General features: G+C 49.5%; 1 protein-coding gene across 16 annotated transcripts in view; it reads left to right on the top strand.

Annotated features, from left to right (window-relative positions):
• ablim3 (actin binding LIM protein family, member 3) overlaps positions 1-16,519 on the top strand; it is a 420,986-nt gene that overhangs the window by 205,132 nt on the left and 199,335 nt on the right. For all 16 annotated transcript variants that reach the window (XM_038795510.1, XM_038795522.1, XM_038795521.1 and 13 more), the window contains exon 4: positions 234-349. In XM_038795510.1, the coding sequence (XP_038651438.1) occupies positions 234-349 (116 nt within the window). The remainder of the gene's footprint in view (positions 1-233; positions 350-16,519) is intronic.

Below are 16,519 nucleotides of genomic sequence, written 5' to 3'. Positions count from 1 at the left end.
TTTAAAAGCCAGCGATTTAGCTCAGTGAGCTAAACCAGCCCCTAATTGTAAACAACTGTCATTAAACTGCTCAAAATAATCGTAGAAAGCAGGTGTCATTCTTCACCCTGCCTTCAGAGGCTAAATTGGAATGCTATTTTGAGTAAGTAATTATATTTTAATGAACACATAACCGACATGATGGCCAGAGAGTTGCATGCACTTGTGTTTAAAGTCCTTGTTATTCTTTTTAGGAAGCCATTTCCAGTTGGAGACCGTGTTACCTTCAGTGGGAAGGAGTGTGTGTGTCAGCACTGCTCTCATACATTGGTTACCACGTCGGAGCCCATTAAAATTCATGGACCCAGTCGTAAGTTTGTCATTCCTTTTCTTTCTTTCTCGATTACTTTCCTTTGTATGCTTCGATCTTTCCTCTTGCATCCTTATACAATATTTATCTCTTCTGGATTTACATATCAGTTAGTAACTTAACTCAATTCCTTTTGTTACGCAGAACTGTTAACTTCAGCAAAAATTAGGAGTGGCGTTTCTGATTACTGAGATTAACACAGATTGCAAACTAATTTAAACATGTAGAGATTCTCTTTACAATGACAAGCAAGATAAAAATTACATTTTGAAGTTCAAGTATGTTGAGTACCACGTGACAGGCTGTTACAGTTTGTAGTCCCTCTTTGGTTCCCTTGATGGGTGGCCTGGGTCTGTGGGGAAAGGGTGTGTGTTGCAGGAATGGGTTGCAGACTCTCTGATATTTTCCAGGTTCAAAGCAGTCACCACATCTGGCTTTCTGATTGGGAAATGTCCCACATGTGTTCCCCACAGGTTTGCTGTGGAGAGGGCAGTTCTCTGCTGTAGAGATGATGCATCATCTTACAGCTCGCAGAGCTTATTACGCTAGTCTGTGTGTTCCGAGAGTGCTTCACTCCAACAAGGTCTCATTCAGCAGGCATGAACTTGGATCTTCTGGGATTGGGATCTGCCGTGCGCTTGGTGGCTTCTACTTTTTGCCCAGAAAGATTGAATAAGGTGGTAGCACCAAGAAGTAATCACAATGACAACACCATCTTGCATTTATATAGCGCCTTTAATATGATAAAATGTCCCAAGGCACTTCAAAGGAACATTGCAAAGCAAAATTTGACATCAAGCCACATAACGCGATATTAGGGCAGATGATTTAAAATGGTGTCAAATTCAGCCCCAAATGTGTGGCGCCAGAGACTTGAACTGTCCTTTCTGCAATCAGCTGTAAGTGATAGTCGTGACATATCTGTTTCCATATTTCCTCCCATTTTGTGCCTGTTGTTTTGCAGTCAGATCTGCTTCTGAAGCTTCTTGAAGGCCTGGAAGCAATTATGTACTGATGATGGAGATATGTTTATGGGGATCCGGTAGCTATTCACATACCTAGGTTTCTATGGCCAGGCAGCAAAGTACAGAGGTGCCTGCCGTTCACAAAGCAGGAGCGAAACTCAGTCTTCCTAATTTCAGCTACTACTTTCTGTTCGGTAGCCAAACTCTGGGGAAAAAGCCTTCCCCACAACCCACGACTGGACTCAGTGACCAGTGCCCTTCAACCAACATTCCGACACAGCCACTCCATCAAATCATAGATGTTTGCTCTATTGGACAAGACTGCCCGGCTCATCATTCTTGTGCCAACTCTCTGCTAAAACAATGGAAAATTAATCCCTTTGTTCCTGTCACTTCACATTTTTATCATTAAAATTTGATCTACTCTTCTCTTAACAGATACAGTCAACACTGACTTAACTACTTCCTTTGCCAAAGCATTCCATATGCTTATAATTATTGATGTGAAGAACTTTTCCTTAACCTCGCCCAGAAACTTCAATAAAAGCAGCAACATGTCTGTCTTGTCAGAAATTTAATCTTCCTGAAAAATCATTCAAGGTTTATTTGATTTTCCGCAACCTACAAATATTTGCTATAGGTGTGTCTCATTTTTGGCTTGATAGTGGCGCCAACAGGTTAGGTTAACTCTTCTGCAAAACTTCCTTTTCATATCATCTCCTCTTAACAACAGACGGACAAATTCCACCTCATCCAGCCTGATCATCTGCAATTTAAACACTTCTTCCAAACTAAGACAAACACACACATTGTGTGTGAGAGAAATTGTGAGGGTGGTCAGGAGCTCCCTCACCATATTTTTTGCCTGTGGTGGGGCAGTGAAGGGGACTATTTTGCCTTTCCTACTGGGTGGGAGAAAGAACTTGCAAGTCAGGATGGGGATCCGGTAGGTAGGCCTGCCTGCTCAACTTTCACCAGATTCTTCCTGAGAGGACCACTTGACGGACGCATGGTGTTTTGAAATTAAGCAACATTTTGCGAGAAATCCCAAGACGGACAGAAAATTTTAAAGTAATAATTTAGATACCATTAATGCTATTAGTTACGTTAACTATTTGAAATGCACATCAGTAGTTTCATATACATAATTGTAATGTCATTTAGCTTGTTTGAGCATTTGGAAACAATATATAGCTGGTGAATGAACAATGTTACTTTTCTTGGTATGGCCTCCCTGTGACTCCAGATTCTTAGATTTCATAGATTTTACAGTGCAGAAGGAGGCCATTCGACCCATCGAGTCTGCACCGGCTCTTGGAAAGAGCACCCTACCCAAGGTCAACACCTCCACCCCATCCCCATAACCTCATAACCCAGTAACCCCATCCAACACTAAGGGCAATTTATCATGGCCAATCCACCTAACCTGCACATCTTTGGACTGTGGGAGGAAACCGGAGCACCCGGAGGAAACCCATGCACACACGGGGAGGATGTGCAGACTCCGCACAGACAGTGACCCAAGCCAGAATCGAACCTGGGACCCTGGAGCTGTGAAGCGATTGTGCTATCCACAATGCTACCGTGCTGCCCTAGCTACATGGTTTACTCTTAAATGCCCTCTGAAATGGCCCAACAAGGCACTCAGTTCAATGGCAATAAATACTGGCCCAGCCAGCACAACCCACATCCCAAGGGTGAATCAAAATATATGTTCTATTGGATATTCCCTAAGATATGCAATCTTCTGCAATATGCAGCTCCTATATGCACTGTATTATAGTTAAGGTGCTCCAGGGTACATTAGTTTTCATACCTTTACTTAGTTTAGTTTGTGACCTTCCTGAACTCATGGGAAACTTGATTGCCTTTAACGTTAAACTTTCCAAGCTGACTTTAGGACATTTTCCTAGGTTGTCTGACGACTGGTAACCAAGGGAAACCCAAACATGTCACTGGTCATATCGAAATCCTGAACTGGTAGGTTGTTATTTAGTTAGGACAGGATACGGCTGTTACCATTGTTTCCTGATTTCATTTCAGTTTGAGAACTATCACACTTCCTCTCCATTAAGACATTGTGCTGAACCAGCTGTATTTCTAGTCTTGATCCTTTATACTCAAAGATCAAAGTATTTTTTGTCTTGGCAACAAGTAAGAAAACAGTTTGAAACATTTCCTTTTAAAATGTATATTTTGTCATTCATCCATCCATACAGTTGTCCTAACTTTCAAATCCCCCCATGCAGGAACAGGCTGCGAAGATTACTATTCCATCTGTTGTCACAATCAGGCGCACTAATTAGGCATCTTTGTGTCTGTGTGAGGTATTTCATGCCCTAACTCCCTTAACATAAAAACATTTTTCCTAATCTCTTTCGCCAATCTCTTGGTGAGCAGCGCTGATATCCCATTGCTGCACCCTACCCTTAATCAGAAGAAATACCTCTCAAACTTTCATTATTTCAGTAATCTTCACTGAGCCATTTGTTTTCCAGTGGAAATAACCGGAGTACCTCAAGTCTCTCCTCATCAATATAGTGCTTGATTTTCCCGGTTGGTGCTGCTTAAGCAGGCAAGAGAGTGTAATATGGTGACACCCTCAGTTGCCTGCAGGAAAGTCAACAAATAATGAAACCTGAGATTGGTAGGGCCATCAGAATGGAGGAAGAATCCCACCACTGGAGAAATGGCAGACAAGGTTGTGGTCAACTTTGATCCCAGTGGCCCTGTCAATAGGACATGGAGCCTGTGACTCTGAACATCACCCTTCCTGCTGCTAGATGGCCTCTCAAATGAGCTGGCAAGCTTCGCATTTGCCAGTGGGACTGCTCCAACAGGAAATATCGCTACCATAGCAAAATTGCCCTAATTGGTTTTCCACTTCCAGTTGGTGAGCAGCCAATTCTAGTCCAGAATGCTACTAGGAAAGCTGTGGAGACAGGAATGCATCAGGGCATTGCAGCTCCCCCAACTCTAATCGTGTCTCCATGGGGCCAGGAAAATACAGCATGCAGTTTCCCACCACTGTCTTTAGTCTGCTTTGTCTATCTCTCTATAACCAGGTCCCCACAAACACACACATTAGTCTAACTGCAGCCCACAACTTGGATAATCTGGAAAATTTAGGCACCATATCTCTCCACATAAATTACAATATAGTTCAATTACATAGGGAAGAATTCTCCCATACATGGACTAAGTCTCGTGGTAGGGGCGGGAATATGGAGCTGCGGAGGCCGGCTGGAGAGCACGCCAAATCTTCCGGTCCCGATCTAATTAATTATGCAACCCAGAATTTTGCGGCATATTCCATGGTGGAGCAGGCCTCATAGTGGGGTCCTATATTGAAAAGGCACCTGACATCACCGACTCACTATTGAAGAACAAAGGTATACCTCCTGAAAATGAAGATTGACCTCTAGGCACATTCTGAGGTTGGAAGATGGACCTCATCCAGGACACCGAATATGGTCTTGTAGAGGCCCACCCCACGCTGATGTGGTGTTCTAGGGTCCAGAGGTGCGGGCGGCCTTCATTCTGAACTCTGGAGGCACCTAGGCATTATTCAGCTGAACCCTGACATGTGCACACCGAGTTGTTCCAGATGTGTTTGGCCCTCGTGTGTTTTTCTGCTGGTGTCACAGGGAATCGGGCAGAGCTGGAGGATTCTGGTCAGGCCTTCACCTGCATCCCATTAGTAGGATGTAAATCAGTTTCATGCTGACCTCCAGCAAGTTTGCCGATCCACCATGGCAAGCACCAGCAAAGGATACGATGGAAAATACACGCCGACATGAAACTGGTGTTTGGGCCTCCCGCTGAATTCCCTGGGAGAATTCCACGCATAGTGTATTTTCCTTATTCCATTGCAAGTACATTCTTTATGATGGTAATAGACAGCCAGCTGGTTGTAAGTATGTGTTTACACATGTTAAACCACTGTAAGTTGTGACAAAATGTAATTTGTGTCGTATTTTGTCATCCAGGAAATTTGCCATATAAACTGGCATGAAAGTACCACCAATTCCTAGCCCTGCAAGGAGCTAGCACTGACACGGAGTAAATCTCGCAGCTTTTGCTGCAGATACAAGTCCCCGCACTTCCAGGTCAGAGGCCGCGCATGGCGGCGGCCTCCAGCGGCCTCGCTGTGCTCCAAGACGGACTCGGACTCCAGACCTAGACCCAAGAAATAAAATCCCTGATTGGCCGCGTGCCCGATCCTCAGCACCCGCACAAACATTCCCCTGCTGTCTATAAGGCCCCCCCTGGACTCCGATCCACCCGCCCCCAACCAGGGCGGCCGTGGACTGAGTCCGCAGCTGCCACATGAGTATCCCGACCGGCTGGAAAATATTAATTCCACGCCGTCGGGACTTCGGCTGGCCGGGGGCAGAGGTTTGCTGAGCAGGCCTCTGGCAATGGCCCTAGGCAGCGTGGTGTACTCCCCGAGTGCGGCGCTTTTCGGAGCCCGCAGAATCGGAACATCGATTCTCAGCCCCCGCGCCAGCTGCAATTTTGGCTATCACAAGAAAGCAATATTGTCGAAAAAATTAACTTTTCAAAATTAGACATACAAAGAATGTGATTTATTCTGTTCACTATCTTCAATGTAAAATTAAAGATTACAGACGTGATTCAGTTTTCAGTTAAAGTCCACTGATCGGCTTGTTTAACGGGTTGTTTCTCGGTGACTTTCTCGGACTTAGAGAGATTTTCGGCAGATCGGCCCCCACTGTCCCAATCTTTTATCCCTGCCCACTTTCAGGCCCCTCCCATTTTTGTGACACCCCTCACACTCCCAACTTGGTGGGCCCTTGGGGACCCGCCCTCACCCCCCTCTGCCTGATCCGTACAATGCCAAACTGGCACCCTGGCACTGCCACCTGGGCACCCTGACAGTGCAAAGGAGGCACTGACAGAGTGCCTAATGGAACTGTCAGGGTGTCAGGCTGGCAGTGCCAAGGTGCTCGGGTACCATCCTATCTGTCCACATCAACCTGTGGTCTCCAAGTGCCGAGGAGATGCCCCCTGGTGCCATTATGCCTGGTCCACGTTTGTGTGGATCAGTACTATGCAAGGCCCCGGCGAGGTCTCCCAGACCTCGCCAGGTGGGTCCCGGGCGCTGGGAGAATCCGGCGTCCAGGTGTTTAAATGAGCCACAAGGCTCCTTTCAATATTTAGTTGCGCCACGCGGAGTGAGTCGGGTGACTCACGATAGGCCTGGGCCCAGTGAGGACCCTGATTTTGGGCCTGAATTTGCGCCGGGTGCAACAGGATCACTGAATCATGTCTCCTTTGTTAAAAACGTAATTGTGGCTTGAATACATTTTATTTTAAAATATAATTGTGCCAGTATGTGTCCTCTATTAGGAGTGTTGGTTTTCCAACAGAAGGGTTGAAACCTAAGCTTTAATTAAAATTTGAACAGAGCTGAACTTGAGGGAGCTACCATTTCAAAGCATTCTTTTATTTGTCAAAAGGTGGCATTAATTGCATCAGCAGAAAGGTCCAGTCACTTAGCTAGATTCAGGAGGAAGGGTGACAGGTCATGTTCAACAGCTTATTTACGAGTGTCAGAAGAGTACTTTCTGCAGTATCAGTGCAGTTTTTCTATTTCCCAATATGTTAGCCATGGATAGAGAAAGAGAGAGCAAGAGATTGATTGTTTGGTGGAGGTACTAACTGTGTTAAAACTTCAAAGCGGGGTATGATCTATGTCAACTAGCAACCCCTGTAAGGCAACACAACCTAATTTAGCTTAAACCCTTAACTTCCTTCAGGGATGCAATCTATTAGAATCCAGATCCACTGAGCTTATTGAGTTTTAACTCTTCATCAGCGGTTTCAGCAGCAGGATTTTTTTGTAGGATTTTGAATTAAATGCAAAGTATCAGAAATTTCAGGTGGGAAAACTCAGAATTCCATTCTGCAAACGTGAGCCCAATTTAAAGGTGTTGAAAATGGCAGTAGTCATCAATGACAAATCTGAAATTAGACCAAAAATTAGACTAATGCCTATAAATGTACTATTTCTTCTTTGGGTTGTTTGATAATATGAAACTTGGCACAGTGCCATTATGTAATTCTTTCCATATTAGTGCTTGAAAGCAAAGCTACCTGAGACATGCCAAATTCAAAATAAGGAAAACTATATTGTCCCTTGACTCGATCACACTGAACAAGTCCAGGTTCTGCATCATTCCCAGTTTGAACCCGGAAACTGCAGCTGCTTCAAGTTGTGATTTCTTTGTAGGAAGTTACCATAAAAAATAAATTCAACAATATTGGAATTAATTGAAGTAAAAATATACTCCTCCATCTTAATTGTGCAGTCTTGGAATGGGTAACTTACTTGCAATTAAACAATGATCTGAAATTAATGGCCGTGGCAGTTTCCCATTCTCCAATCCCAAAGCAGTCATTTCCTGGACCCTGACACAGTTAAATGCCCATCAAGCACTCTATCCTGTCAGGGTTCCTCCCTTTAATAGTTGCCAGAGGGCTAGCAGCTCTTCAGCCCCAGCAGGGCCACCAGGAGCGTGGGCCACTGCTGGGATCGCAGAATGCCTCGGAGCAGCATTGATGGGGCTCAACAATAAATATGAATGTAGGAAAGAGATAACGTTGTTCGGCGGACAGGGGAGAAGAGGTGATGTGTTATTTCTGTTGGTCTAACATCGGCTGCAACTGGATGCAGTAAAACGAGAAACAGGCTTCCGACACAGGAGATGGTCCAACACTGTTTTATTGAACCTGTTGATTGCTGTACATAATCTGCTGTGGGTTGACACTCTATTAACCTAACTGATAACCTCCTACTGGCTTGACCAGACTAGCTCTCTATCACATGGTGATGATGTTCATTGGCCTGTGCACTGTAACTATCTCCCTAGCCGTGTCCTGTGAGAGAGGGAGAGCCTTAATGCCCTGTGGGCTTTATAGTGGTGGTGTCCTGTCTGATGATTGGTGGTTCTGTGTTGTGTGTGTTCATTGGTTATCCTGTGTGTCAATCACTGCCTGTCTGCATCTCATGATATACATGAGTGGATATTATGACAAGAGGGGCATTCAGCAGATACATCCCCACCTCAATCCAGCAGGGGGCGTCTGTCCGGATAAACCTAGTGGCTTCATCATGCGACTTGGGCAACATCCCCACCCTAGAGGAAGTGGGGTGAAGCTGTTCATTGACTCTTGTTTGGTCAGTTAAGGCCCTTGATATGTTCTGTTTTTTTCGGAGAATAAGACCACAACATTCCATGGTTTTAAACAAACAAAATAAATTTTACGATACAAAGTTAGGAAAGTAAAACAATCTACAATATCTATCTTATCCTCTAATATTCAAAATTAACATAATATGAATAGGAATTAACAGGCAAACTGTGGTTGAGCACACCACATTGCACATTAAATAGTAGATGTAACCAAGACAGATCCCATAAGTTTCACAGCAACCCACCAGGATGTCAGTGATCAATGTTAACCACAAAATCCCGTTAAAGCTCCCACTTCCTCGAGGAATTTCAACTCCACACTTAGAAATATTTATGCCATTATTTTTAAGTGCATGGCAGGCTTTTGCGGCAAGCGATTAGTTGCCAGTGGAATCTTCCAACCCTGCCAAAGTCTATGGGCCTTTGCGTGGTTCACACCTCACCACCGGGTAAAGCACCGCAGGGGGTCGACTTTGGTGGGACCGGAATTACTGCCAGCGGGGAGGACCTGTGGCATTATCATAAATGTAAGTACTGCAAGGGTTAATGAAATGCCCAGATCAGTCACTAGATGGAGCTCGAGTTACAAGTATATAAGACATTAATGCTAGGCTTTGCGGGGGAGAGAAGTGAAGGAGTTAGCTAGAGACAGACTGAAGGAAAGATAGTGTGAGTAAGAGCAGATCATAGTTTATAATAGTGTAGAGATTAGTTGTAGGTGAGTGTAGATTATAATTATAATTGTTAATTATCAACTGCCAAATCCAAATTAGTAGCGTGAATAAATTTATAGCTTTGTGCAAGTTAAAACTATTTTGTGGTCTTTGTGAACACTACGCCAACCATCCTGAATTTAGCAACACAAAGAACACCACAGGAACAAAAATTCCCCCCCCACTTCCACTTCCCCCTCGGCATGTTTCTTGTGGCAGGAGGTGGCCCGCCATTGACTGGCAGCTGGATCTTCTGGTCCCACCGCTGTCAATGGGATTTCCCATTGAATCAACCCCTGCCACCAGGAAATGTGTTTGTTGTCGGCAGGATTGGGATATCTCACTGGCAAGAATGGCCAGAAAATCTCCCTCCCCTAGTTTGAATTCGAACAAAAATTGTTTCCATGACTGCTCACTTCCCAATGATTCCATCTCTTTTCCTGAGATATGATTCCATCGGATTCATAAAACTACACACTTGCTTCAATGACTGGAATACTTGCTACTCTTTTATAGCCCGCTAGTTTTCATGAAGCAGGAACTGCCACACGTTTCTCCAAAATCTAGTTTCTTGGCTGAACCAAGTTATATACGGCTCCCTCGCCTCTTCTGAGCCCCATCCCTCTCCAGCACAGAACTAAAGATTTCCGCCACCACTGTCTCCACTCCCCAGGTCATCTCCCGAGTCCAAACTGCATCAAATAGTTTTCTGGCCCTCTCTATGAGCTGCAAACCACATAAGGTCCAAGCTGCAACCCTTAGCTGCAGCAAACGTCCCAGAATGTTTCTGAGCCCGAACTGCCAGGAACCTGCTAATAGAATATGTATTCAGTATGGAGCCTCTTCCACTGCTGAAAAACATTTACTCTCCCAGCAAACACACAGATATAATGGAACCAGAGAACCTGCTTAAATAAGCTCCACTCATCTCCATGATGTCATAGTTTGTTCTGGTCTTTCCTCAAACTGCGTCCAAGGCAATGATCCCATCTTTACAATTACCCGAGCTAACCAAGCCTACCTGCTGTTTCATGGCTGTTACCTTGCAAGCCATACTTACAACCAGGATAATAGTCTATCCAGTGTGTGCAATTATCACAAAATAGTTAGGAAATTGTCATGCAGATAGCGATATCTGGAGGCAGCATGGCAACACAGTGGTTAGCACTGTTGCTTCACAGCGCCAGGGTCCAAAGATTAATTCCCGGCTTGGATCATTGTGTGTGTGTGGAATCTGCACATTCTCCCGGTGTCTGTGTGGGTTTCCTCCGGGCGCTCCAGTTTCCTCCCACAAGTCCTGAAAGATGTGGGGCAAGATTCTCCAACCCCCCTACCGGGTCGGAGAATCGGCGGGGAGCGGCGCGAATCTCGCCACCGCCGGCCGCCGAGTTCTCCGGCACTGGACATTCGGTGGGCGCGGGGATCGCGCCACGCCGGTCGGGGGCCGTTGGCAGCGCCCCCCCCCCCCCCCCCCCCCCCCGGCGATTCTCCGGCCCACGATATTTCTAAGTTCCGCTGGTTCTATGCCAGTCCCTTACTGGCGGGACCTGGCGACGGGGGCGGGCTCCGGGGTCCTGGGTGAGGGGGGCGCGGGGCAATCTGGCCCCAGGGGGTGCCCCCATGGCGATCGAGGCCCACCGATCCGCGGGGGGCCTGTGCCGTGGGGGCACTCTTTTCCCACGCGCCGACCATGTAAGCCTCCGCAATGGCCGGCGCGAAGGTGAACCCCCCCTGCGCTTGCACAGGGATGACGTCAGCAGCCGCTGATGCTCCCGCGCATGGGTGGACCCTTCGACCCCGGCTGGCATGGCACCAAAAGCCTTCTACGCCAGCCGGCGGGGCGCCAACCACTCCGGGACAGGCCCAGCCCCTAAAGGTGCGGAGGATTCCGCATCTTTGGGGTGGCCCGACGCCAGGGTGGTTCAGGCCAATCCGTCCCGCCGGGATCCCCCGCCCCACTGGGTACGGGAGAATCCCACCCATGGTGTTAGGTAATTTGAACATTCTGAATTTTACCTCCGTGTACCTGAACAGGCGCTGGAATGTGGCGACTAGGGGTTTTTCAAAGTAACTTCAATGCAGTGTTGATGTAAGCCTACTTGTGACAATAAAGATTATTATAAAAAAATAGTTCCAGCTAAATGTTACTATAAATAGATGTGAATGAGCCATTTTGAAAAATTGACCAATGAGAATATGGGGCGAAATTCTCCCCTACCCGGCGGACCTTTAGGAGCTAGGCCCGCACCAGAGTGGCTCCCGCTCCGCCGACTGGCGCCAACGGCCTTTGGCGCCACGCCGGTCGGCGTCGGGGCTGGCCGAAAGGCCTTCGCCGGTCGGCGTCAGTCCGCGCATACGTCGGAGCGTCAGCGGCCGCTGACGTCACCACCGGCGCATGCGGTGCCCCCACGGCACTGGCCCGCCCGCCGATCGGTGGGCCCCGATCGCGGGCCAGGCCACCGTGGGGGCACCCCCCGGGGTCCGATTGCCCAGCGTCCCTCCCAGGACCCCGGGGGCCCACTCGCGCCGCCAATCCCGCCGGCACAGAGGTGGTTTAAACCACGTCGGCGGTAGAGGCCTGACAGCGGCGCGACTTCGGCCCATCACGGGCCGGAGAATCGCCATGGGGGGCACGCCGATCGCGGGGAACGATTCCCGCTACCGCCGATTCCCGGGTGGCGGAGAATTCCGGCCTCGGCGGGGGCGGAATTTACGCCGGCCCCGGGCGATTCCCCGACCCTGCGGTGGGTCGGAGAATTCCGCCCGTGGTGCGTCAGCGTTTCCATCATAAATCATTGAAGCATTAATGATAGGATTTAACTAATTATTAAGGAGGTCGACTGTCAAGTGCAACACACCCCGGGCGGGATTCACCCCGTACCAACGCCAAATCAGGAAAGGTGATTGTGGTGGAGAATTGGTCATGAAGCCAAAACCGTGGCGGACGCCAGGAGCATGGCAATTTTCAATGCACTGGGGCCTTGACGGCGGCGTTGAGGTGTTCTATTCCACATGTAAAGTAAACGCTGTTTGCATATCATTAGTGGGCCTTACCCGGTTATCTCCAGGGTCACCACGATGCTCCGCCACCGCGGGGAGAATTCCCGATGGGGAGCGGCACTTGTACTTTTAAAAATCGGGAAACAGGCGCCATAGCTGGTGAGGGTGAGAGAGGAGGCAGGATACCCACTGGCTGCCGGTCCTGCCGCTGGCAGGGCAGATGGAGGGTGAGGGGCCCCGCCAAGCCTGAGGGGGCAGCAGAGGTGACGGGGGTGAGCAAGGGATGGGCCGTAGAGTCAGGATGATCCCCTGCGGGACTGGGGTGTCCAGGCACAGACCGCCATTGTCGCGATCTTCAAGGCAGGCACCTTGTTGTGTGCCTCATTGACCACCCACTGTGGCCCCTGGTCATGAAGAGTGACACTGGCCCTATGGGTACTCTCATCCCACCAGACCCCGCAACCCATGCCCACCAACGCTCCTCCCCAACCAGGCGCCACATGCCAGTGGGGCAGCACGCTACCCATCCAAGGGCAACGCCTACAGAAGCCCCTGCAGGAGGGGACCAAACAGAGGTGGTGGAGTGAACCGCTGGCATGGATAGCGGCAGCCACCAGTATCCCTGGCAGCAGGGACGGGCGCCAGAGCCAGACAGTCGGGCGCATGTAGCACAGGGGATGAGTAGCTGGTGGCCTTCGTGGCACCCAGCCATGGCAGACAGTATGGGTGCTGGCAGGTGTTGCATTGTGGGGGTAAGCTGACACCCGGGTAGGGTGTGGGGGGGGGGGGGGGTGGTGGGGGAGGAGGGGGTGGTTACAGGTGTGTGGGACAGAGGGGTTAGTGCCAGGGGCACAGTGCTGCCTTCTCACCCTGGCCACCTTAAGTAGACCATGCACTTTCTCGCGACACTGCTGGTCGGACCGAGCGGTGTTGCCCCTGAGCTCACGACTTCTCCCACCTGCATCCACCCTGGGGTACATGGTACCCGCCTCTCCTCCACTGCGTTTAGTTGGGTCGCAAGTTCAGCTTCAGTGAATTGGGATGCCACTCTTCTTGCTGCCATTATCTTGGCTGGGATGAGTGTGTGTGTGGGGGGTAGAGTGCTTGCTTGCGGCTGCAGCTTGTCAGCCTCTCGAGTGCCAATCCTGAATCCGTCAAATCAGACACTGTTTTTCATTGGAATCAGTTATGTTCCACGTGGCACCGGTGCTAGCCCACTAATGGTCGCTGGATTGATCTGGAACGGCACCAATTTTGCTGCCGTAGCTGTCCACCAATTCAGTCCTGGTGTCAGCACTTGTGGCGCGATTCTCCGCTGCCCACGACGGGTCGGAGAATAGCGGGAGGGCATTCCCGACAATTTTCACGGCCTCCCGCTATTCTCCCCCCCCCCTCTGGCCGCCCCCCGACACGAATCGCTGCTCGCCGTTTTTTATGGCGAACAGCGATTCTCCACAGGCCGATGGGCCGAATACCGCGGAGTTTACGGCCGTTTTCACGGCCGCGATCACACCTGCTTTCAGCGTTCGTGAAAACGGCCGCAAAGTGCCAGTCCGGGACAACCATGGCACCGATTGGCACAGCCGCACTATGGCCGTGCCAAGGGTGGCATGGGCCTGCGATCGGTGGGCACCGATCGCGGGCAGCGGGTCCGATACCCGCGCACTATTTGTTCTTCCGCCGCCCCGCAGGATCAGTCCACGGGGCGGCTGAGGTGCATGACGGCCCGCGCATGCGCGGGTGATGACGTCATCCGCGCATGCGCGGGTTGGAGCCGTCCAACCCGCGCATGCACGGCTGATGTCATCATGCACGTCAGCCGCCGTGACTCTTGGCGGGCGGAGTTAGCGACGTTCGCTAACTCCACTACGCCGTGATTCCCCCGGCCCCGATACTAGCCCCGCCCGGGGGGGAGAATCGGATCCTGGGATGGAGCTCCGAGGCTGGCATGAAACACGGCCAGTTTCACGCCAGCCTTCACGGCATGCCGGATTTGCGGAGAATCGCGCCCTTAGTTCCTGGTGTGGAGAATTCTGCCACCTATTTCTCAATATGAGTAGCTAGATAGCGAATGCTCCCTATTTACAGCGTACACATGGAAAACTTTGAGAACAACTTAGTTGGGAAAGCACTCGCCACTCATTCAAAACTATAGGTTCATGTCCCAGGACTTGAATTCAAATATCAGTCAATATTTTACACATTATTGAGGGCTGGTATTTAGGTGAGGATGCCACTTATTGGTTGAAAGGCTCCCCTTTTCAGACAGCCATTACTTCATCACCCTAGAGCAAAAGTGTTTTTTCAGTGTTCTGGCCAAATGAATTATTCCATACAGTGGAGCAACTGACAATGTTTTTCGCAAGAAAAAGTACAGATTTTACTGGATTTTTTCTGTAGAGATGGGATGACAGACATCCTGTAGAGATAGGTTTCACAATGCACAAAGAGAACATTTACAGGAATAAATTGGTACAACTTGCTGATTCTGAAAAGCACAAATCTGGCAGTGTTCATGGAACATCCAGATCTTTGGATTAGAAAATATTGCACCACCCTAAGAGGACTAACAAACACCTGTTGGGTTTAATCTAATCAGACTCAGAATTATGGAATCCTGTCCTGTATCCTGCATTTGTAATCACACTGTGTACTTTGAAGCTTACTAGAACAGTTTGTTAGTGGAACTAAAGGACTGAACTTTCAGTTGCAGGATGGGGCAAGCAGGGTTGAATTGAAAATTGGAATGTCTGAGGGAATCCGATGCCTCTGGACTATGACACAATTTCCAAAGGGAGGGTGGAGATTAAAGGACCACTTTCCAGGGCAGCACGGTGACGCAGTGGGTTAGCCCTGCTGCCTCATGGCGCCGAGGTCCCAGGTTTGATTTTGGGTCACTGTCTGTGTGGAGTTTGCACGTTCTCCCCTTGTTTGCGTGGGTTTCGCCCCCACAACCCAAAGATGTGCAGGCTCGGTGGATTGGCCAGGCTAAATTGCCAATCATGACCACTGTAGCTATTTCCGGGTTCCATTTCCCTCCACTCCTAAATTCAAAAGGCGCCGAAAACTCTTCCTCATTAGGCAAGCACATTGTAGGAGTGGTAGTGTTAGGAAACTGCCTTCTTATCAAAGAGCCATGATTTAATATTTGGGGGGGAGGGGAGAGAAATTGGTACAAGGCAATTATTTTGCTAGTGTTTAAACACATCGGACGCGATTGTCCGCAACCACGATGGGTGGGAGAATAGCGGGAGGTCCGCTCCCGCACCTCCCGCTATTCTCCCACCCCCCCCCAAAATGGCGTGTCCGGTTTTGCGACACGCCGCTCAGAGAAACGCGGGCCGCCGTTTTTCACGGCGGCCCGCGATTCTCCGGCCCGGACGGGCCGAGCGGCCTGCCGTGAACGGCGGCAACCACACCTGGTAGCTGCCGTCGTGAACATGGCATGCCAGGTAAGTGTGGGGCCTGTGGGGGGCAGATCGGGGATCGAGCACCACGACCTTGCTCGGGAGGGGACCCACCGATCGTCGGGCCGGCGTCTCAAGGGGACGCACTCTTTCCCCTCCGCCGCCCCGCAAGATCAAGCCGCCACGTCTTGCAGGGCGACTGAGGGGAAAGATGGCAACCGCACATGCACGGGTTTGAGCTTCCCAACCCGTGCATGCGCGACTGTCGTCATTAGGCGCCGCCGCAGCGTCATTCTTGGCGCGCCGGGCCTTGAAGCCAGGGACAAGGCCCGGCGGCCGAGTTTCCCGGTACAGCCCTCCTATCCCCCCGGGGAGGGGAGAATAGGGGGCCGGGAGAGGTTTCCGACGCCGTCGTGAATCTCTCCAGGTTTCACGACGGCGTCGGGCCTTGCGGAGAATTCCGCCCATCACCTTTAATATATTTGGCACTTTGACTTGGAACTTGTTTTTTCTTGCAGCTTCGGAGTATGTCTTGTCAGTATGGCATTGATTTTGAAGGTGGCTGAATGATTTGACTATCCCTTAAAGCAGCCATAGGAAGTGGTGAAAGATGTGACAAAGACTGTTGGTGCAAATCACTTTTATGTAAGTTTTCAGGGCAGGGAGTGAGCGGATCATCAGATTCACTGAGCATTAGCTCAAACTTCGGTACTTTGTGGTGAGGTTTTGATGAGGCCCTCCATCTGCTGCTGTTTTCTCATCTTCTTCCTGGTGATCATCATCTGATAAGGTCTTCCACATCTACTCTGCCTTCTCCAAATACATGTCTTGGTGAATGGCCAGTTTGTATAGAATTCAGCATGCA

This window comes from Scyliorhinus canicula, chromosome 4 (assembly GCF_902713615.1).
Source record: "Scyliorhinus canicula chromosome 4, sScyCan1.1, whole genome shotgun sequence".
NCBI classification, from domain to species: Eukaryota; Metazoa; Chordata; class Chondrichthyes; order Carcharhiniformes; family Scyliorhinidae; genus Scyliorhinus; species Scyliorhinus canicula.
This window is presented reverse-complemented; position numbering and strand designations above follow the sequence as displayed.